The 23318-nt window shown below is 27.2% G+C and overlaps 2 protein-coding genes across 3 annotated transcripts in view; one reads left to right on the forward strand and one right to left on the reverse strand.

Moving 5' to 3' along the window:
• LOC111626300 (zinc finger protein ZFAT-like) overlaps window positions 1–14511 on the forward strand; it is a 39516-nt gene extending 25005 nt beyond the window's left edge. For both annotated transcript variants that reach the window (XM_023369622.1, XM_023369623.1), the window contains exons 6-15: window positions 3037–3290; window positions 3360–3560; window positions 3631–4425; window positions 4503–4730; window positions 8296–8520; window positions 8591–8871; window positions 8974–9130; window positions 9201–9353; window positions 13578–13778; window positions 13854–14511. In XM_023369622.1, coding sequence (XP_023225390.1) covers window positions 3037–3290; window positions 3360–3560; window positions 3631–4425; window positions 4503–4730; window positions 8296–8520; window positions 8591–8871; window positions 8974–9130; window positions 9201–9353; window positions 13578–13778; window positions 13854–14234 — 2876 coding nt within the window. In that variant the 3' untranslated portion in view covers window positions 14235–14511. The remainder of the gene's footprint in view (window positions 1–3036; window positions 3291–3359; window positions 3561–3630; window positions 4426–4502; window positions 4731–8295; window positions 8521–8590; window positions 8872–8973; window positions 9131–9200; window positions 9354–13577; window positions 13779–13853) is intronic.
• Window positions 14512–23018: 8507 nt separating this feature from the next.
• Window positions 23019–23318, reverse strand: part of LOC111626301 (tumor protein p53-inducible nuclear protein 1-like) — a 28598-nt gene continuing 28298 nt past the window's right edge. The window contains exon 4 of the mRNA XM_023369624.1: window positions 23019–23261. Coding sequence (XP_023225392.1) covers window positions 23071–23261 — 191 coding nt within the window. The 3' untranslated portion in view covers window positions 23019–23070. The remainder of the gene's footprint in view (window positions 23262–23318) is intronic.

The raw sequence follows: 23318 nt of genomic DNA on the forward strand, positions 1-23318 counted from the left end.
AATATTTATAATTATTTTTGTAAAATAATAGAAACTTATAACAACAAAATAAATTAAATTAAAGAATATGTGAATATGTACGCGAGTAATAAGTGCAAATTAAACAATTAATGGAAAAATATTGTTTTAGTAAAGATAAATATGGACACATGAAACTACAACCCCTTGTAATAGGGAAGTAATTCCCATTAGACAATAAACTTTTTCTGATTCTGATTATAAAACACATCAAAATCATACAACAATAGTTGAAAACAAAAAAAAATTAAATGTTAATATTTGAAATTGAATGATTTGAAAATGTGTATTTTTAATGTGTAAATAATGATTCTTTTATTAATAAAAATCATTAGTTCATCAAATCATTCAAAGCATTTCAGTTTTAAATGCTAAAAGGGCTATTTACAGTCTTATCTATAAATCTTATCTTATTGTCTTATCTCCTAAGACAATAAGTCTTAGGAGCCTAACTTCCTGTCTTTCCTATTATGAAGTTTTCACACAATGTATTTTATATTATATTTACATTATAATTATAAATACATAACATTAGATGGCATTTGCACATCCAAGCCTGTTATGTTGTAAAAATATAACAAACATTTTAAATTTTCTAATCTGATCTAGGGCATGCTCTTTCATCAGTCTTAGATAACAGAATTTAAACCTAAGGTTTATTTAAAGATCAATTAATTTCTATTAAAACTTTACATAAAGTTATTTTATTTATAAATAATAAGCACTTCAAACTGTCTTGGCATAAAACAAACAAATATTCTGCCCTGGCTCCTCTTTGCTGCTCATTTTGCCTTCAGATGTAACATTGAATACTTCTTGTAAAAGTTTCAATAGTTTCTAATCATAAATCTAAATTGAGTTTTTTATGCTGACATAATTAACATATGATAACTAGAAGCAAGATTACAAACATGCATACAGTATGAAGCAAAACCAATATGGATGCCAAACTCCCAGTGTGTTGTTATTTGTGCATGCGTAACAACAATGATGCATTGACATTAATAAAGAATCAAATACAATTGATTCCACAATTTTATAAAATAAACTTCTAATGCAAAACTTTTCTTACATTTATACTGGTATGTTACACACAAAGTTATAATGGACCTTTTTATAATGTAAAGTACAGTACATTGTGTGCAAACTCTGTATTGTGTGTTTTATTCCAAGACTTTTGTTTGTCATGTAAGGATAATTACATGTAAATCTTTTAATGCTCAAATATCTGTTTAGCTATCATATATGTGGTCATATTTTACTGATGCAGTTTATGTTCATATTATTTACCTCACTTCTTTAGTTGGTCATATGAATTTACTGAGTATCTGATTAAGTTTGTCATGTTTGAACATTTTAAGAGCTGCTTAGCATATAATCCTTGCCTATTACAAGTAATTCTATTCATTGAATGAAGTATTTATTATAATTTGATTTTTTCCTTTAAAACAGTATTTCATCATTACTTTTAATTATTTCTCTAATCTTTATTTGTTTTATTTTTTAATATTCCATTGAAAATTTACATATTTAATTGAAAAATCTTTGAATCTTTTTTTCTTTTTGAATTTTTACTAATCAATATCAATCAATTTTCATAATCATAATCAGTTTTTACTAATCATATTATGAGCATTATATTTCATACTAGCTGGTACCCGCGACTTCGCCCGCGGAGGTTTTGCAAGCAAACCCCATTTATATTTAGTATTTCAACAACCATAGTAATTGTTATATAACACCTACTGCCAAGAAAGATGAGAATTACTGAGAATCAAACAAACAATTTTCAATTTGATCAATTTTCTGGAACGTTTACAATCGTTCTATAATCAAACCGATACGCAATAACAAATTCGAATTTAAAAAGGTTCGAACATTTGGTTAAAAAATCGAAATATATAAAACTATTTATAACAATGTCTGAAATGTTATTAATTTAATACACTTAAGTACTTAATGAAGACTAAACGTAACAAAAAATCGCATGTAAAATAGTACAGTAGAAGTCGTTCTTCCTGTTAAGCCTTAANCAGATAAAAACAAAAAATCGCATCAAAAATAGTACAGTAGAAGCCGTTTTTTCGGTTAAGACTTAATCCTCTCCCTCTCCCCCCTCCCCGCGGGGGAATTTCGAAAAATCCCTTTTTAGTGAGTGTTTTCATGACGTACCCTAACTGTGTACCAAATTTCACCTCTTTAGGTTCAGCAGTTTGCTCTGGGTGATGATGAATCAGTGAGCGAATGAGTCAGTTAGGACAAGCAATTTTATATATATAGATATATGTAAATATGAATTATTATATTACATTGAATATTTACATATTATTTTTATATTACAAAAACTAATTAAGATTACCAATAAATAAAGCCAGAGATTTCATCTGTATTTAGATATTGGTCTCTCTATAGATTTGAACAAGATTGTACAGTAGAACATCGTTTATTCGAAAGTCAATTATCTGAAACATCAATTATCCGAAAGAATTCCAGTCAGCAAATTTAAATTTTCACCAGTGCTGTGGCACTGCAATCTTTGGCTGTCTTGGGCTACTCAAATATTTTATGTTTTTGATACTAAATTAACTTCTGAAGTATAATTTTTTATTGTTTTTATATTTTTCAATATATTTATTTTGTTTGTACAAAATAAAAAAATAATCTTTAACGATACAATAGTCTTCGTTAGGCTTAACATCAATGAAAATTCAATGCGAAGCGACATGCAATGGAGAAAAATTTCAACATGGGATAGGTTAATATATTTTTTCCTGCATAATCGGTTATCCGAAATATCAATTTTCCGAACAACCCCAGTCCCCTATTGATTCGGATAAACGATGCTCTACTGTAATTATATTAAAAACTAATTAATTTTGTTAAAATAATGATAAATTTTGTTTGATAAAACTGATTATTTTCTTCTCTTGCATAATTAAAACCTAGAAATATTCTTTTTACTTCATGATAAGCTCATTTTTTGATGTTTAATAGAACATTAATTATTCCCTTTATTAGAAAATGATGATGACTCATCAGGACCAAAAGCAAAGCTTAACTGGAGAAATGACCCTCATCATATTCCAGTTTTCAATACAGAAGATGAACGACTTGCATTTGAAGAACGACTAAATGCTGTTGATTTAAGTTGTGTAGATCATCTTTATGTTTGGCATGAAGTAACACAAGATGTAGACATGAGTAAAATGGGTAAAATGACTGGAAGGGAAACAAATGAATTACTTGTATTTTCATGTAATATATGTAAAAAGGTAATCATAATTTGTACAATTATCATCATTTTTTAGTTAATATAATTAAAAAAATATTTATATTTATAGGTTTTCAAATCTCTATCCCACATGAGGCTTCATTGCATTATTCATACAGATTTAAAACCATTTGAGTGTCCTCAATGTCCATTTCGTTCAAATGCAAAAGGAAATCTCTACACACACATGAGAAAGCACACTGGTAATTATTTTAAGTGTTCACAATGTAATTTTCAGAGTTTGAACAGGAGTCATTTGGCTGAACATGAGGTAATTGAAATAATTTTATAAAATTTGATTATACAAATATTTAAATAATGTAAGTTTTGTATTTTTTTAGGCTACTCATAGTAATAGACGTCATCAGTGTAAATTATGTCATAATTATTATAATACTGTCAAATCATTAATGAATCATGTGAGGAAATATCATACAAATTCTCATGGTAGACAATACTTATCCACATTTCTTGTAAAACCTCAAAACCTTATGGCATTACTTCATATTTGTCATATATGTAATCGAAAATTCAAGAAAAAAATTGATCGTGATCGACATCTGTTTATTCACAATATTAGAGATAGCCCAAATATTTTTCACTGTAATCTTTGTGATTACACAGCATGTCGGAGATCATATTTGGAAAATCACCATAGAAGACATCGTTTAGTTTTTGTATGCTGTTTATGTAAAAGTATGTTTATCAGTACAATTGTCTTAAAAAATCATCTTCAAGATCACATTAATAAAAAGTCTGTGAATCTTCAATCAACTAATGAATCATCAGAAAATATAGAAGATTGTAATTTAGCAACTAATAGTGATGATAAAATTTCAGAAAATGAAACTCAGAATATTGAAAATAAAATTCAAATTGAATCATTTTCACCACTTAAAACTGTATCTAAAGATAACAATATGGATTTATTAAAAAATGAATTACATTGTTTTCCTAAAGATTGTACAATAGATTCATTATTCAAAGATTCTTTAAATAATAGTTGGTATCTGCCAGAGCCAGATGGAACTGTTGCACTTAGCCAATATATAAATCTTCCCGAGGAATTAAGAGAAAATCAAGATCAGAATGAGTCATCTGTTGAAAATATAAATAATCAGTCATCATCTGTGGATGTAATTATAACATGTTTTGTTTATTACATAAGCAGTATATTTAATTTTTGCATTAATATATATAATTTTTTTTATAGGAAACAAGTCAATCTACCCTGACTAACTATAGTCCAATTGTTTCTTTAAATTATAAATCTTTAACAGTTGAATTATATAAAAAAATACAAGAGACTTTTGGAACTGTTGAATGTGAATATTGTGGTAGACTCTTTCATACATATATTGACTTGGAACCTCATTTAATGACACATTCAGAAAATAAGCCTTATAAATGTGATAAATGTCCTTATACTGCTGCTTCAAAAGTAAGTGTAACAAATAGCTTAAATAAGTATTACAATTTCAGCAATTTTTTAAATTACAGTTTAATATTCTGTTAATATTTGATAAAATGTATTATTTTAAATTTCATAGTAACTACATCAAACAAAAAATTATCCAATTATAATTTTAACAGTGTAATTATATCTCTTGGGTAATAATAGTTTAAATACTCACACTGAACAACACTGGGGTGAATTAAAGTATATTTCTAAAGCCTGTTACCAGTGTGCAACTCAAATAAAACAAAAAGTACAAAAAAAACAGCTCTTCACAAAAAAAGGTTGGGCTGGTTCGAAAATATTTGTGAAGAGTTGTTTTTTTTGTTCTTTTCGTTTTATTTGAGTTGCACACAGTAACAAGCTTCAGAGACATACTTTCATAATAGTTTAGTTTATTTGTGTTACAGTTTTGAATACATTGTGATATAATGAATTTTTTCAGAAATTTATTAGGCATAAAAGGCACAAAATTATGGGAGGATGAGGGGCGGAGAGTTATGGGAAATTATGGTAGGATAAGGCACAAAATTATGGAAATGGCATTAGCTTAGAGATAATTAATTCTAATGTACAATTTTATTATTCAAAGTTATTTAATTTTTAGTGTAAACTACCAATAAAAAACTGTAAATTGGTAGTTGATAAGGTATGTATAAAACAGCATTTATCCAAATATTGGTTTTAACTAAATACAAATAATTTTTGTTGAATTTTCTTGGCTAGTAAATAAATTTAATGTTAATTAGACTAATAAGTTCATTAAAGATCCAAAAAAGTTAGTTACAAATAAGGTTAATTATGTTGTTGTAGCAATATAATGTTAAATATTAAATAATTTATTGAATTTGTAATTTAAAAGCCAGAAAAACATCTGAAATGAATTTAAATGTACAACTCATTTATTTAATATGTGAGCATATTGTCAGTTGTGAAATTATGTCAATAATATAAATATTATCTAAGATCATGCATATCTAAAAAGATTTTGACATTACAATATCTAACTAAAGTATATGGTTTCTGCTAAATAATGAATTTGATACTCTTAATAATCAATGTACTTAATAATCAAGACAGTTTGACAAAAAATTACCAGTATTATTTTTAACAAATTAAATTTCAATGACTATTATTTTAATAAATTTATTAAATACAAAGAAAATAAGCTGTGATAAGATAATATGCAATTGATTAAAAATATCTTGAAAGAAACACAAAATTAAAATAATTTTTTAAATATTTTATTTGATAAACTATGCTTACTAACTGAAACTATTGATGGCTTATAAATCATTAAGTTCGATGTCTTTTTACAGGGTATTACAAATAAACTGAACTAGTCTCATAACTCAGGAATGATTAAAGGTGGAAGGATCAGACTAATTATGGCCAAACGAGACAAGGGAACTATTGGGTTGTTCAGAAAGTAATTTCGTTTTTTTACCACTAGACAGATTAGTCTTATTTTTCCTGCCATTTTCATTCTAAACCATATCATTATATATTTTGACAGCTAGCATTTTAAGGCTTATTTGTAAAAAATTTTGTTTGATTTTGTGCAATTATTTATTTTTTTGTGTCCCATCAAATATGGAAGATCGAAAGCAGCATTTTCGGCATATTTTGCTCTTTTATTATCAAAAAGGTAAGAATGCTGTTCAAGTGAGAAAAAAATTGTGTGACATGTATGGAGAAGATGTATTGACAGAACAACAGTGCCAAAACTGGTTTACAAAATTTCGTTCTGGCAATTTCAATATTAAAGATGCACCACATTCTGGATGGCCAGTTGAAGCCAATGAAAACAAAATAAAGGTACTGATTGAAGCAAACATGTGAAATCACTAAGAGATTAAATTTGTCAAATTGAACTGTCTATGATTACTTGAAACAAATTGGTTTTGTTTCAAAGCTTGATATATGAGTTCCACATGTTCTTAAAGAGAGATGCTCTTTTTGTGGGATTTTAAGGAAATTTTTTTTTGGAGCTTTTACCAGACAATTTAACAATTGATTCAAAAGTATACTGCCATCGAGTAAACAAATTGAGTAATATCATCAAACAGAAAAGGCGCCAGAATTGATCAACAAAACAGGTGTAGTGTTTTACCATGATAATGTCAAATTTCACACAACTTTGGTAACTCATCAGAAACTGTTATAACTTAGATGGGAAGTGCTATCACACCAACCATATTTGCCAGATGGAGCACACTCAAATTATTACTTGTTCTGGTCTATACAAATTTTTTTTGACTATAAGACATTTACTTGAAATGACAATGTCAAAAATCATTTGGATCAGTTTTTTGTAAGCAACGATCAAAACTTTTATGTATGTGAAATCATGCTACTACCAGAAACAATGACAACAGATATTTGACCAAAATGGTCAATATATAATTCAATAAAATATTTATTATAAAAATATTGTTTTTTTTTCCATGGAAAAAAAACGAAATTACTTTCTGAACAACCCAATATATATGTCCAAAAGTTGGTGAGTGTATGTCTTGTAGACCCTGGGTAATGGGGTCATATAGGAGAGTTATATACTCACCAAGTTCAGTGGTATGTGGGGTCACATATAATACCATCAAAAAGGATGTGAAAATTTAAACAATGTTTACTTTGGAGTAATTTTTGATAACTTGCTTCATTGTCAAGTAATGTAAACATAAACATTGCATGTTTATGTTTACATTACTTGGTTATGTATTGTTTGGTTATGTATTAATATATATATTGGGATTCAGGATATTTGATATACATAAATATGCAAGTCAGAAACACAGGCAGGCAAGCATGTAAACATGCAAATGTCATTATCATCTGTGTTTAGAGCTCTGTGTTGTTAAAGTTGATTGTAATAAATGACTGCAGTATGGTCAACTTTAACAGCAAAGAGCTGTAAGCACATTTGCTAAAGGCAGTTGTGCCTGTTCACATGCTTGCCTTGCCTGCCTTTCTGACTTACATGAACTCTGAGAAACACTCTAAATGACTTCATAACTTGGAGGTCTCCATGTGTTGGTGACGTCCAAGTTATGAGATCATTTAGAGTGTCCAAAAGTTAACAAGCTTATTGCACCTTGTTTGGCATAATTCTATTTTTAATCATTTTCAAGTTATGGGACTGGATCATTTTATTTAACACCATGTATATATAATGTCAGAATTCAAGTCACGTTTGTGTGTAAATATTTAATAAATTCATACAGCAATAAATATTCATTATGCATTTCAATTATTTAAATATAAATACTGTATGTATTTTTTGGCATTTATTAGAAATTATTTATTTTACATAAGTTATATATTACAATCTTAAATTAATCTCCATATGAACTTTATAAGTTAAAGTAACAAACTATTTTTCAAGAACCAACTCAAGGAAACTTCTCAGGTTGGCCTCCAAAAAGTAGTTTGTTACTTTAACACATTTTTTCCAGAATTTTTAATGTATTTTCCATTTTCATTTTTAATTTTTATCTTTTCTCATTAAATAACAAAGTTAATTTAATGACATATTTTTTTTCATTATTAGGAAAATCTTAAAAGGCATCAAGAAAGCATACATGAAGGTCGTAAATTTTCTTGTGATAAATGTGATTTTGTTGCCTCTTCAAGAACCACTTATTGGCATCATCGGCAAAAACATTTAATAACAGCTCAATGTAATATATGTAATAAACAATTTCCCACAACTCGGATTTTAAAAAATCATGTTTTGTGTAAACATCCAGAAATAGATCAAACAGAACTCCAAAAAGTAAATTAAATAAATATATTTTTTTAAATGCTTTGAAATATAAATTGTTGTAATTGAAAAACAATTTCAGTTATTAGGCAATAATCATCGTGTAATTGGACGAATTGGTCGATGTTCTTATAAATGTCCCTACTGCAGTCGTGTATTCCATCGTTCGAGTGCCGATCTTCAAAAACATATTTGGATCCACGAAGGCATCAAACCTTTTAAATGTTCTGAATGCTCTCATACTTGCCGCAGTAGAAATAATCTAAAGATTCACATGTTACGACACTCAAATGATAAACCTCATCTGTGTGAAGAATGTGGAAAATCCTACAAGTCAAAAACAGCTTTGCGATGTCATGTTAAGTAAGTACATATAATAATCATTGGTTTACTTACATATTTATAGAATTTTATTTTTAAGTTAAAAAATATATATATAATAATAATATTGCATTATATTTTCAGATCCCATTTTGTAGATGGAATGTTTCAATGTGATCAATGTGATTATACTGTCAATCAAAAATCTCATTTGAAAAAACATATGGAGAGCCATCAGTTATCAAGACGTTATGTCTGTGAACACTGTGATTATTCTTCAAATGGTGTGGGATATATGAGAGTGAGAAATCTTTTATTTAAAATTATTATTTTTATTACTGAAATTTTCTTATATATGTATGTTATTTCAGGTTCATTACAATCGTAAACATAAAGGTGAAACTTTTATTGAAAAACTAGATTCTTCAGTATCAATAACTGTAGAATCAAGTGAACAAGTTTATAAATGTTTGAGTTGTAAAAGTGTATTTGAGAATATGATTCAAACTAAACAACATCTTAAGGTAATTTTTAAAAAAGCTATTTAGATAATGATTTTAAGATATTTCTTTTATTTAAATATTATTTCATAAAGGTAAAAATTATTAGTGTATTTATATACTAAAAACTATATTATCAATAAGCAAACAAAAGTTTGTTTATAGACAATTCAGAAAACATTTCTACAATCAAGTCCCCATAGGCATTGAGGCACTTATCCCACAGTGACACTAATGAACTGTTTCTTCCTGGAAGAATTATTTTGGTTCTGTTTACAACATTCTTGAGTATTGCCTGTGACTTCTGCATCTGATTGACACTTACAATTTTTCAATGTTTTCTTTCAATGGATTCAAAATTTCAAAAGTTGCAAGATGACTTTTGAAATTGCAAGAAGATTTTTGAGTTGGCTTATACAATATACAATATATTACACAGGTCAGGGCTATATGAGAAAGCAGAACCATCTAGATTGCTATAGATTCTATATTGTTATCTTTGACTCCCACAACATGAATTATGGCATTGTACAATATGATTTCAGATGTGATTTTATTATTTTATTGGAATACTTGTTTTTGATTTCAGTATGCAACTGATCCAATAATGCATTTGTAGTAGTTAGTAGTGACAGAATTGTTAGTCAGTTTAAAGTTTAACAGCAAAAGTGCTTTATAGTTAAAAACACTGTCACCATAACTTTGCTGGTAAAAAAGTTGCTTTCTTCCACGATGTTGTGTGGTGCCACTGCATTATCATCACTCTGATCTGATTCATAATGTTGACACTAGGGTTTCTCAACCGGGATCCCGGTTGTTTTTTTAACCCGGGAAATATCCCGGGAAATTTTTCTTATCCCGGGAAATCCCGCAAATTTCTTAAAAATTCACTTTTTTTCTTATTTTGTGTTAAGGTTAAGGAATTTTGCAAATAGAAAACATAATTAACTCATTCACTGTCAGAATACATTTGTATTTATTAATTTTAAACCTACCTATTAGTTTTTTTTAATTTTTGCTCGTTATAACATGTCACAAATGTTTAATAATCAATATATAGCTTACTTGTGGCAGGACTATAAAAATTCTTTACTTGTCGGAACCTGTAATATCTGGAATAATTGTGCTTACGCTGTCTTGAGTTTTAACCATGCCCAGTAGCTTCAATAAATGCCTGACGCCAGATTGTGCAAATTGGGCAAGGATACAAACGAGTACAAAGTCTGCAAGTATGAAGTTTTTCTTCATAAACCTGATTATTAAAGCCAAATGAATTGCCGAATTATCGAGCTCTAAGCTTGATGCCGCTATTAAAGCAGCCAAGGTAGACAAATCAAGAATACTAGAGAGCGAAAGAAGTACTACAATCTCGAAAACGAACTCGAAATCTTCCAGGCTACAGGTGAAAAAACACATAATATCTGTCTTCTCTTAAATGCATTAAACACTATTCCAATCACATCAATTGAATCGGAAAGGGCATTCTCGGTGGCAAGACTTTTCATTACTAAAATAAGAATTAGAGTGAGTTATCGGAGTATTGACCATCTTTGCTTTTTAAAATCTTATAAAAGTTTGCAATATTTTGTATTATATTTTATTTAAAAAACGAAAATTACCTTCTAAATTAGAAGTTCATTTTTTTTATTTTTTACTCAATTCAAAACATTTTTTTTTGTTGTTGTTGTATGCAGTTTCCAGCAAACTTTAATTAATTTTTTTCTATTTGTGAAAATTTCTACGTTATTTAAAGGTAATTTTTATTATAGGCCTATAGACCTTACACAGCATTATTAATATGATTTTGGAGGTTACAGAACTTTAAAATTACTTTAAAAAATGGAAAATAATTATATCATTTGATTTCAAGATATTTTGTATACCTTAAAAATAATTAATTCTATCCCGGGATTTCCCGGGATCCCGGGAAACAGTTCACTTTTATCCCGGAATCCCGGGACAAGCAAAAGACCGGGAAATGAGAAACCCTAGTTGACACCAGCTTTTGTTTCCCACAATGATCTAGACCAGAAAGTCATCTTTTGACATTTTTTGAAATATCTTTTTTTGATATAAATTATTATATCATTCAATACGAAGCTAAAATTAGCAATATTTGCTGAATATAATCAGTCACTTTTATTTATAAAAATATATCATTCAAATGCAACTTGTCTTTGTTTGTTTTTCCTTTGCTTCTTAAAACATGACTTTAGTTTTTAAATAAGACTTTCTAACATTTTATCATCAAGTCATATTAAAAATGTTTCCTTTTTAAAATTTCCATACTTTTATTCATTCTCTAAATTTTCATTTCTCTTCACAAAAAGTCTTTATTCATTACTGTTATAATCTCTGTAACCAGTCTGTTTTTAAAATTGTGACATTAAATAAACCTTCAGTAATAAAGGGCTAATTATATGGATCTTTGTCTCAAAATTGAATATTTATACAAAGAGAAGTATTCATTTCATTTGAACAAATTAAATTTTATATGCAACTAAATTTTTTGTCTTTAAAACTTATGAATTATTCACAAATTATTCTTGAAGATCTTAAAAATTAATTTATTAAAATAATTATTGATAAGAGCAATCTATTTAGATTTTGAAAATAGTTATGAAAAATTTATTCATGCTCGTCATTTCAAATAGTTTTTGAAATACAGTAGAGTGTCGTTTATCCAAATCAATTGGGGACTGGGGTTGTTTGGATAACTTATTTTTCGGATAATCGATTATGTATGAGAAAATATATTATCTTATCCCATGTTGAAATTTTTCTCTGTTGTGTGTCGCTTCGCTTTGAATTTTCGTCAATGTTAAGTCTAACGTAAACTTTTTAAAATAATAATCGTGGCTATTGTATCATTAAAAATTATTTATTTATTTTTTACAAACGAAATAAATATATTGAAAAATATAAAAACCAAAAAATATATACTTTAGAAGTTGATCTAGTATCAAAAACATTCGATTCAGCGCACACACAGTCCTTAGAAAAACACCACACAAAAATGCCAGGGTTGCCAGCTAAAACACACACACCAACAAAAAAAATATTGGAGTAGCCCAAGATATAGCCAAAGATCCCTAAAAATATTGAGAAGCACTACATCGGGAATTCTTCAAGTCGAGGTCTCTTTTGATGAGGAAAAAGAAAGTAGTTTAAAGTTGATTGTCTTACTCTTTTAATCAAAATTTTTCTAAAATGTGATATCACATTGTTGTTCATTAAATTAATGGTCTTATTAGTCACAACTTTGTTAGGATGGTGCTTCTTGATGAATTCCTGCATATCATTCCATTTTCTGCAAATTTCCTTGATCTCAGCTCTGGTGATTTCTTCCCTGACATTCTCTTCCCTTCCTCTGATGAATACTCTTCTTGTAAGACTTTCATCTGTTCTTCCTGCAAGACAACCAGCTTTTCTGTGGTTAGTTCATTTTGATGGTCCTTCATCAACTCCTCCACATCTCCATCATCGACCTCTATTCACAAACTCTTGCCAATAGACACAATTTCATGCACTACATCAGGAGAGCTCCCTACTTCAAATCCCTCAAAGTTTTGCTCTGGGACACAAGTTGACCAAAGTTTCCTTCAGACTAACATGGTTAGATCTTTGTTTTGATATCACAGTCACTCTTTTAGCCACTTTTGTCTCCTTAAATGCTTCTTTGTTTTTAATAATTGTAGAGATAGTTGATTTTGCCACATTATATTCTTTAGCAATGTCAGAAACACTAATGCAATTCTTGTGTTTTGCAATAATTTCTTTCTTTAATGCTACACTAAAACATTTTCTATTGCCACTGTCACTATTCTCTTTCTTGGGTGCCGTATTGATTAAATATATAAATTATAAAGTGAAAAAAGAAGTTTAGCACAAACACTCTGAAAAGCAATGTTTACCTTGCACATACATAACAACAACTAAAATTTGTCACAAAAAACTGTTGTGTTTATTATCCAAATTTCATTTGTTATCTGTGAAAAAATTTTTAAAAGTTTGTTAACCGATTTGGTCATTAACTAGGGCATTCATTAACAGAAGTCCCACTGTATTCAGTTTTAGATATTTTATAATAAACTGTTTATTATAGTATTCAAGATTAGTTATTTACTATAATAGTTGTTAGATTATTGAATACTTATGATTTACATGGCTATAACTTTTATAACTTAATGTCATTATAGAAATTTTTATTTATTTACTGATTTAAAAAAATATTTTTATATTATAAAGGATAAACACGGTATATCAGCAGATAAATTAGATTCTACTTTACAAGAATCTGCAACTGATTCAGCAGGGGGAATTATTACAGATGAAAATACAAGATTTGAGACAGATACAGTCATGATGGACAGTATACAAGAACCTATTGAAATGATAGAATTACAAGATAATAATATTGCTAATTCTGTAATATCCACAACACTTCAAGTAAGTTTTAATTTAAAATACTAACATGTGTAAATATATATATAAAAGAAGTAATAACTTTTATTTCTAAAATAGGGAGTGCAGCTAGCAAATTTAACTGAAGGTGAGATGGATGAAAAAACTGTCAGTGCTGTCAATCTCATTCAACAAATTATTGAACAGGGAGCTTTAGAATCACAAGTTACTCTTCATTCTGTTGATGGACAGTCTCTTGTTGCTGTAAATCCTGGAACAATTATAGTTCAAGATGGACAGGAACTTGTTTTAAATGGAACTAATTTAGACGAACAGTACGTTATTCAGTATGTGACTGATTCTGCAACAACGTCTACCGATGCAGAAATTCACATTCAATCTTGTGAAGAAGTGCAAATGTATAAAGATTTTGATAATCAAATTGAAGTTCAATATTCAAATACAGAAGAAGAGCAAAATATTATACAAGGAAATACGTAATTTAAAAAACTATTTATTAATGTTTCTAGAGAAAAAATAAGCTAAAAGTTGTTACTGTACTTAAAATAAATGTATTTAGTTTGTATAGTTTTGTAAATACATTGAGAATTTTGACTTATTTAATTGAGGATAAAGATTATCCAATATATTCAATATTCACCATTGTGCACAAAGTGTGAATGTAAATTCCATTTCTACATTTTGTAATGTGATTATATGGAAATTCTGTAAATGATTTTATTGAATGTAAATTGTATATTAGAGAATCATAAAATATATCAGTTATAATTATATATTTTTGTACTTTATTATATTGAAAATGAGTTATATACGTTCAATTTTGTTAAATGATATACAAATTACACGTATACCTCGCCTTATGTCGGTAATTGGTTCCAGGAGAGGCGATGTAAGTCGAATTTACTTGTCTCCGAATCTACTTGTCACTAGGCTAAACCATAAATTATCATTCCCGATTCTGTATTTTATTTATTAATGCATTTTTAATAATATATGGTTAATAAAGATCTATTTTAAGCTTACAAACAAATAAATTTTAGTTTTTAATATAGTACAGAAAAAATAATCTAAATTTACAAATTTACATATATACATTTATAATTTACAAGTATGTACTGTAAATACAGTACATACTTGTAAATTATAAATGTATATATGTAAATTTGTAAATTTAGATTATTTTTTCTGTACTATATTAAAAACTAAAATTTATTTGTTTGTAAGCTTAAAATNTTTTATTTTTTCATATACATCTGGTTTATTAATGTAATATTAAAATTACATATTCAGGTACTGCAATAAGCGCAGCCTGATATTTTTTTCCATATACAGTACTTTTTTGACAAACGACGTAACTCGAAACGATGTAAGTCGAGGTATACCTGTATAGTGAATATATATAAAATTCTGAATTACATTAAAATAGTGGTACACTATAAACTGCTTGGCATAGAAAAAAACAGGTATGATGTTATTTCATTCTTTGTGATTTATATCTTCAATATCAGTCTAATTTTAATATTTTACTGAAAGTCTTATAATATTCCCTAATTTTTTTGTTTTTGAGTAGTTTAAGTTTTTCTTTATACATTAAATAGGAATCAAGGATGTAACTATTTTGAATATATTTCATTTTTATTTCTTTCCTTATCAAATATACTTATTGTTTCTTTTATTTAAAAAATATATTCAAAAATAAATTTTGTATGTAATAGTATAATATTATATACATTTATATAGACAGTATGATGTCTATAAAGAATTCATACTGTCTATAAAGAATTCATACAAAATATACTAGATGTCTATAAAGAATTCATACTAGTATATTTTGTATCTATTGTTGACATTTTATGTTTTATTTGTTGTAATTTTTTCAATATACAATATTCTATAAAACTGATTCTTTGAATCTGCAATACCACTATATATTTTTGGTGATAGTGGTATTGCAATACTGCAATACCACTATCACCATCACCAAAAATATTAGCTCTTCTCAAAGTTCAAATATTTTAGGAATGGTGTTTACTAATAACAAGAAATATAGAGATAGTATATATATATATATATATACTATCTCTATATTTCTTGTTATTAGTAAACACCATTATATATATATATATAAATGCATACTGTGCTCAATAAAAAAAAATCACTTTTAAATTAATATTTTTCCATCTCAAAATCCAAATAATGCAACTTGCTTATATTTCCAAAAAGACAACAATTTTGTTCTCAAGTGATCTCAGAAACAAATTTAGATTAAACAACGTACAAGTATCGCTATAAACAACTAGCGCTTTCGACGAAACTATTTTCGTCTTCTTCAGGCAGATGAAAACGGTTAATATCCTTTTATCGAATAATGATTTCGAACTACTCTAACGGCAAAACAGCTTTGGAATAAAACTAAAAATGGAACTAAATACAGAGAACTTGAATAATATGCGCGAGGTGCCAATGCGCATGTGCAAAAAAAATTTTGTTTTTTACATGAATGTGGAGCTAGTGACAATATCTTAATTTGTTATATAAACTGACCCACAAAGAAGGCACATCCAGCATTGGGGTGTTGCATGGATTTAGCATGTCGGTAAGGAGTGCCTCCCATAAATACACGAGGCTCCTGTTACCACACTGCTTGAGCATCACCAGTTGGTCCCACAACAGGGTGTATTGGTGTTGCAACACCATTCTTGCTAGCTCGGTGTCATACTTGCCTGCCCTGATAGACTGCTGGTATTCAAAAATACAGCAAGACAACATTCTGGATGTCGCTCCGACATACTGGGTATGAGTACCAGACGTTGTACATTCCAAAGGGATAGAATAAACTCCAGACCTCTCTAGCACGGAAAAAGCATCCCTGTCATTGCATAATACCCTTCTAAGGTTTGGTTGCAAAGAAACTGGTAGAAAGAGCGCACATTGCCTAAAAACATGGCAAATGCGGACAGTAATATGGCCACAGAATGGCAGGATGGACTATCGTATATTTTTTTGAGACCTGTAAAGTCGTGGCAGGAAAAAGAGATCTTTTAACCTTTCTTGGAATGTACATATACTTAGAGCTAGCATGCCCGCTGCACTTACTGCTGAGTGAATAGCTTTAAGCTCGATATTGACAGCAGCTTGATTGGAGGACAACAGAAACGCCCTTCTAATTAGAGGGGCAGTAGCCGTGTTGATGTAATGCTGCGGCTGGTATGCAGTGGCAGGGATTAAAGGAGGTATGCTGTTGAACTTATGAAACATGGAGAACAATATAGTACCCTGGAACTTGGTGATCTTTAGATCTAAAAATGCAATTTCTCCCTTCTTTTCCTTTTCTCAGGTAAACTTGATGGTAGAATAAACCTCCGTACGATAACTTTTGAGGACATGGAAATCCTCTTCCGTGTTTTGCCAAGCCATGATAATATTGTCCACGTATCTAAGATATAATAGTGGGTATGCTATTGTGAGGGGGAAGCTGAAAACCCTTTGCTCAACATGCTTCATGAACAACTCCGCCAATATAGCATAAAGTGGTGAGCCCATAGGGACCCCTTGTTTCTGCAGATATGCTTTCCCGTTGAACTGAAAGTAATTTTTTTCTGTGATAAAAAGCAGAGCCTCTCGAATTTCTAGGACTGGATGATAATTTTCTCGTTTCTTGCTTATCTATTGATCGGCGTAAGGTCCAATTTCTTTCACTTTTAACATATACTAGAAATTCTCCTGTGAAACATGATGGAATATTTTTTAATGAGAAAGTAGAGATTGAAGAATTGAGAAGAGCTTCAAGTTGAGCTTGACATTATGATGCTGTTTCAACAGCCTTTGACAAAGTCATTCTCACTTGATGTTGCTCAAGTTGGATTTCATGGCCTTCGGGAGTCTCAGTTGTTCTTATTCTTTTAGATCTAGAATTTACCTGACCAATTTTACTCTTACATTTTTCCCTAGGCATTTTTTTTGACAAAATAGCAAGACCTTTTTAATTCACATTGACCAAATAAAGATGAATTTTATGTACTGTACATTACATTAGATGAGCAATAACACTTTCTAAATAATGGACTCCTTAGATTGTTTTTTCTGAATCAATCATAAAACAACATGTGGTCACTATGGAAAGATTTTTAAAATTTATTATAGAAGTGACACAATGCAGCTATCGTTTTTAAAGTTTAAATTTAATGAAGGAAGTTTAAAATATGCCATTTGCCAAAATATTTAAAATGCAAACTTAAGGGAAATTTCTTTGTCAAGCATAAATGTCACAGCAATGAAAGTGTGATCACCGATTTGAAATCAATAAAATGTTTATTCTATAGCTAATATTTCTGCAAAATAAGTAGCCTATACTTTCTGTAAGAACATAAATGAATATAACCAAAATTTCTTCTGGATTGGACAAAAATTGCAGGAGTTATAAGGAATTCACATATACACACAGATGACAGTTTTTATACTAGTAATACCATGTATATAAAATTTAGAAAGGTGGTTAATTATTTAACAGCATATGTTCTATATTGTAAGTTACAATATTTTATATAAAGCAATTAAATGATACTTTCTAAATGAACTGTTGCTAAAATATGACTCTTCAAATTAATTTATATTTAGGTAAATATTTTTTTTCTCATTTTTTTAATTATTATTTAAGTTATAAAACACTAATTTTGATTCATACATTTGTTATATTTTTTTACTATTTCACTTATATGGAATATAAATTTTTAACTTTATATTGTGTGATATTATTTTAATGTAACATTAATTACCATTGAGATTTTTTGATAAAAAAAATAAACTGCTGAGATGGTCTTATTGATTGATTGATCATCAATGATCTATCAATCAATTAGATGATTGTTTAAGGAATTATTATGATAATCAATTATTACTTTTTTTTTATTTTGATGAATAGATACAATTCTTAGTTTATTATTTGTATACAAGAATAAATGTAATTTATAATTTTAGAAGTATTGAATGTATATAAAAGAAATGAAGAGAGAACAAATTTAAAACAGATTGCATCTAAACTATTTATTACAGCTGACACCAGTAATCATAGATACATATAATACCAACAAAATTATGCCCATAAGTGTAATGGTGATGACATCATAACAATAATTTGGTAACATAGTACAATATAATACACATTCATTCCAACTTGAATTGACTACACTATTTAATGCCACAAATCCACTTTAATTTGTTGAAATTTAGCAATATTTTGATACATTCAAACATTCATTCGTTAATTACAATACATTTCAAATATTTCACTTTTGAATCCAGTTTTGTACGAAATTTACTAGCGCTGTTTGACAGTGAAAAGGAACTGACACATCATCTTTGATATACAAAATAAATATAATATATATTTTTTGTGTAATCTGATGAAAACAGGCATTATCCAATAGATTTATTTGTATTATCAGATTCAAAAGAAGAAAAAAAGATTTTCATCTGTTTGTTGCAAAAGCTTTGAGGCACTTAGTCTATGTATCTGTTTACAGTGTGTAAAATAGGATGATCAGATTTTGATCAAAAGTATTGTCATAATCACAGTTATTTTTATCAAATTAAAATTATCTTTTGAATATGTAGATATGTATCTACATTTATTCAATAATATATATACAGCTTAATGGCAAACGCTGCTATAATTTTTGTAAAAAAGTAATTTACATAAAATATCATTACCTAAAATTGCCAGAATGTCAGAAAAATTCTGAAAATCAATAAGGTTAAGGATCATGATCAATAATTAAGAATCAATAGAAATAATAATTATTTTAGTTCAATTCTTTTTGCATAGTTTTATTATAATTTTTAGATATAATGTCATTCAAGGAGATTTATAGATTTATGCATTTAAAAATTAGATTTTTAAATATACACAATCATTAAATTTTTGAGTATCTATACTCAAGATTTTGTTAAATCAGAATTAGTATTTAATCATGATTAAAGAAAGTCATAGTTAATTAATTTAATAGAATTTCATTAATCGAGCTGGGTTTCCATTGGGTTATTAATGGCTAATGATACTGCCAGATTTATATTGGGCTTTATGGTTTAGTTTTATATATCATTAGATTTTCATAGTTACTTGGACAACTTTAAATTAATAATATGTTACAGAATTTCTTAATAGGCAACTCTATATTTTAATATATTTAAATAAAATAACAGTTTCACATTTATTATTATTTATGAACTTTGTACAGTACATTTGTTTAACACTTTTTATAAAAATCTGATCATTCTATTTTACTTATTATTATTAAACAATATTCATTTATACAAATGAATGATATACAATAGTAAAATTAAATAAGATTTAATATTAAATCCATCATAACATTGCATAAGCTGCAATGTATTTAGAGCAAAATTCTTTGCTAATTATGTACATTAAAATGAATAAATTAACAATAAAAAAACAATTATTTAGTCAATCAATCATCAAATTTTAACGAGACCAATTTTATCTAAAAAAATAATAATTGAGCTTCATAAATAATTTTACAATTTTATTACATAAGCATAAAATAAGGATGAGTCAAAATTGTTTGAAGCACTTTATGTCAAATTTGGTAATCAACATATTTTTTAAAATCATCAATAATCATCATCATTGGCTTAAAGTTTTATTATACTTATAGTAGGTATGGTTTGAATTTTGGAAAACAAAAGAAGTTTTCAATTGCTTAATAATTTCAATATATTTTTTATTTAAATTGGGTAAATTTAAAATCTAATCTTATTTATGATTTGCATAAAAATGCAAATTCTGGGTTAATTTAGTAAAGGTAACAGAATAATATAATTAAATTTGTAATGATCACAATTTATTTAACTGGTTAAGATTTAGAAAATTTCAGTAATGAATTTTATAGACTCGTTATGAAGTAGGCTTCAAATAAATTTGACTTGTCCTTTAATTTTCCATAAATTTAAAATAGTAAGTTAAACATTTTATTAAAAATCCTACTCCAAATTTAGCACTGATATATGACATAACAAGTATTTTAAAATTTTATCACTGGTGTATTGAACTATACATTTTCAGTTTTCAACAAAAATGCATTATTATATGAGACCGGACTGAAGGATTACTCATTATATAAGTTTCTACGTCAATCACGATCACATACACCATATAGGTTTATTGTGCTATGTTTGGAATAAGTCATTTTCAGACGCATTATTTACAATTTTAATTATAATAAATTATTTAAATGGACAATCAAATAAATATTTCTGACATACATAATTTTGGCTAGTTAAAAATCACATTAATTTGAGGTATACTTTTTTAAAATTTGAATGATAATATATTAAAAATTTTAAATGATTTATTGAAAGCAAATATGCATGTATTTACAGTATGAGAGGAATTGAGGGTTTCTAAAACTTATGACGACGACTCATATTTAAGTTGACCATCTCAAACCAAGGGTAGGTTAAATTATCGAATGCATATTGCATATTATTTGCAATATAAATAAATTAATTATTAGCAAAAAAATCAATCTTATACTATTTTTGTAATATTTGGATTTAATTTTATATTTTCAATCATATTTTAGTTTAGTACTCATTATGTTATACTTGGATATGGCAGTGAATCATTTGAGATCTAACTATCAACAATATGATCTGATTCATTAATGGATAAGAAGACACAGGATTATAATAAAAATTGCTAAATAATTATTATAAAGAATTATAAAATAATGTAAAAAGTATCCATTAATATTATATTATTGTTAATTAATAAAATAGATAGACTTTTAAAGCATTAATTGTTATTCTTGTTTAGAAAGATATTACAAAAAATGTATATTTTGTTTTAGTTTTGAATAGCTTTTATATTTATTGTAAAGTATTAATAACATAATTTAAGAACTGCTATTGACTCTATTCAATAAGTAACTTACTCTTGGTTTCTAGTCTAATTTTAATGTAATTATTTAACATATTACAGGTCCCAAAAAATGGCAATTTCAGGTTGTTTAAGACAAAAATTTTTAAATTAGTAATTAAACCAACAACAGAATCCATGACAACAGTCAGTTTTTGATGGCCAATTTATAAGTGAATCACATCATTCTATTTTTGTTTTAATTTATTTAAATTATTTTATCTGTTCCATAATTTCATTCATCACAAAATGTGCACTTGTGTTCAAAATTTTGTTACTAAGTTTTTATTTTTAATTATTTAAATTTTTTTTTGTATAATATTTGATATAATTTTATAATTTTTTTAAAATATATTTTTATTCCCAAAAATTAATCTTGAATATAAAGCTTAATAATATATTAAAAACAAATGTATTTTTTAATCTATAGTAGTACATATATAGGCAAATATGTTTACGTATTATTAAAATAATCTTATATATAAAATTTGCCTTCACCTAAAATATTTTCTAATTAAACTGATGTACATGTATATAGATTTATATGTACTGTATGTATATATATATATATATATTCAATTAAAGTATAATAGACAGGTTAATTCTGTAATTTTTATATATGACTCTTAAAATATTGCTTATATTTCATGACAAGATGAATAACATTTTCAAAAAATAAATATTCCTGCAATTTTTAAAAATTAAAATAGCATTAAATATAACTATATATAAGTTGAAATAATCATTAATGATATACATATATTCTCAAAAATAATAATTAGAATAATTGCATAATTATTATTTTTTCATTTATCATTCATTAACAATTCAGAGAATGTATTTTGACTATAATGTTTACTATCAATATTTAGCTTATCACATGGTGCTGATGATGCACTCCCAAATTTTTCTTGTAAAAATGCCTGTTAAAAATCTATTGCATTATGGCAGTGAATTGTCAAAATTTACAGAAGATATATTTAGCTAATAATATATACAAATTGTAATGATTTTTTAATTGTAATTTACATCTAAAATTAAAGAGCATATACAGCTTATCTACAACCATTAATATAATTTAANGCTGCTTTATATTTATAATATATATATATAATTTTTTTTTAAATTTTATTTAAAGATTATAACATGGTTAAATTAGTAATCTATAGAGTAAACGATGGATTTTTAATATAGATTTTTTTCCAAAGATGGAGTAATTACAAGGACGGTAAAAAGATGGGGTAGAAAAAATAATCTTTGATTAGACTGATGGAATAAGGATTTTTTCCAAAATTTATCAGTTTATTCAAATATTATTTTATCATATGTTTTTTTTTAGATATTAATTTTTTATGTTGGGGAAGATAAACTGGATTGGCATTAGCATTTTCGATTATTGTTTGCCCCTGAGTGATGACGCCAGTGATCTTTTCTACGGAGATTCTTATTACTATGATGATAATGATTTGTACGATTCTGCCGATCCAACTTAGACTGATGAAGGGATTTCTGTTCTATATAATGTCTTGCTTTCTGTCCATATTTTAAGTTTGCAATTTGCTCTATTAAATCTGTTAAATAAAGTAGGTATTTAGATATTTTTAAGATATATAAATTAAAATTCATAA

Source organism: Centruroides sculpturatus, unplaced genomic scaffold, assembly GCF_000671375.1.
Source record: "Centruroides sculpturatus isolate CEXI.00-Female unplaced genomic scaffold, Cexi_2.0 scaffold182, whole genome shotgun sequence".
NCBI classification, from domain to species: Eukaryota; Metazoa; Arthropoda; class Arachnida; order Scorpiones; family Buthidae; genus Centruroides; species Centruroides sculpturatus.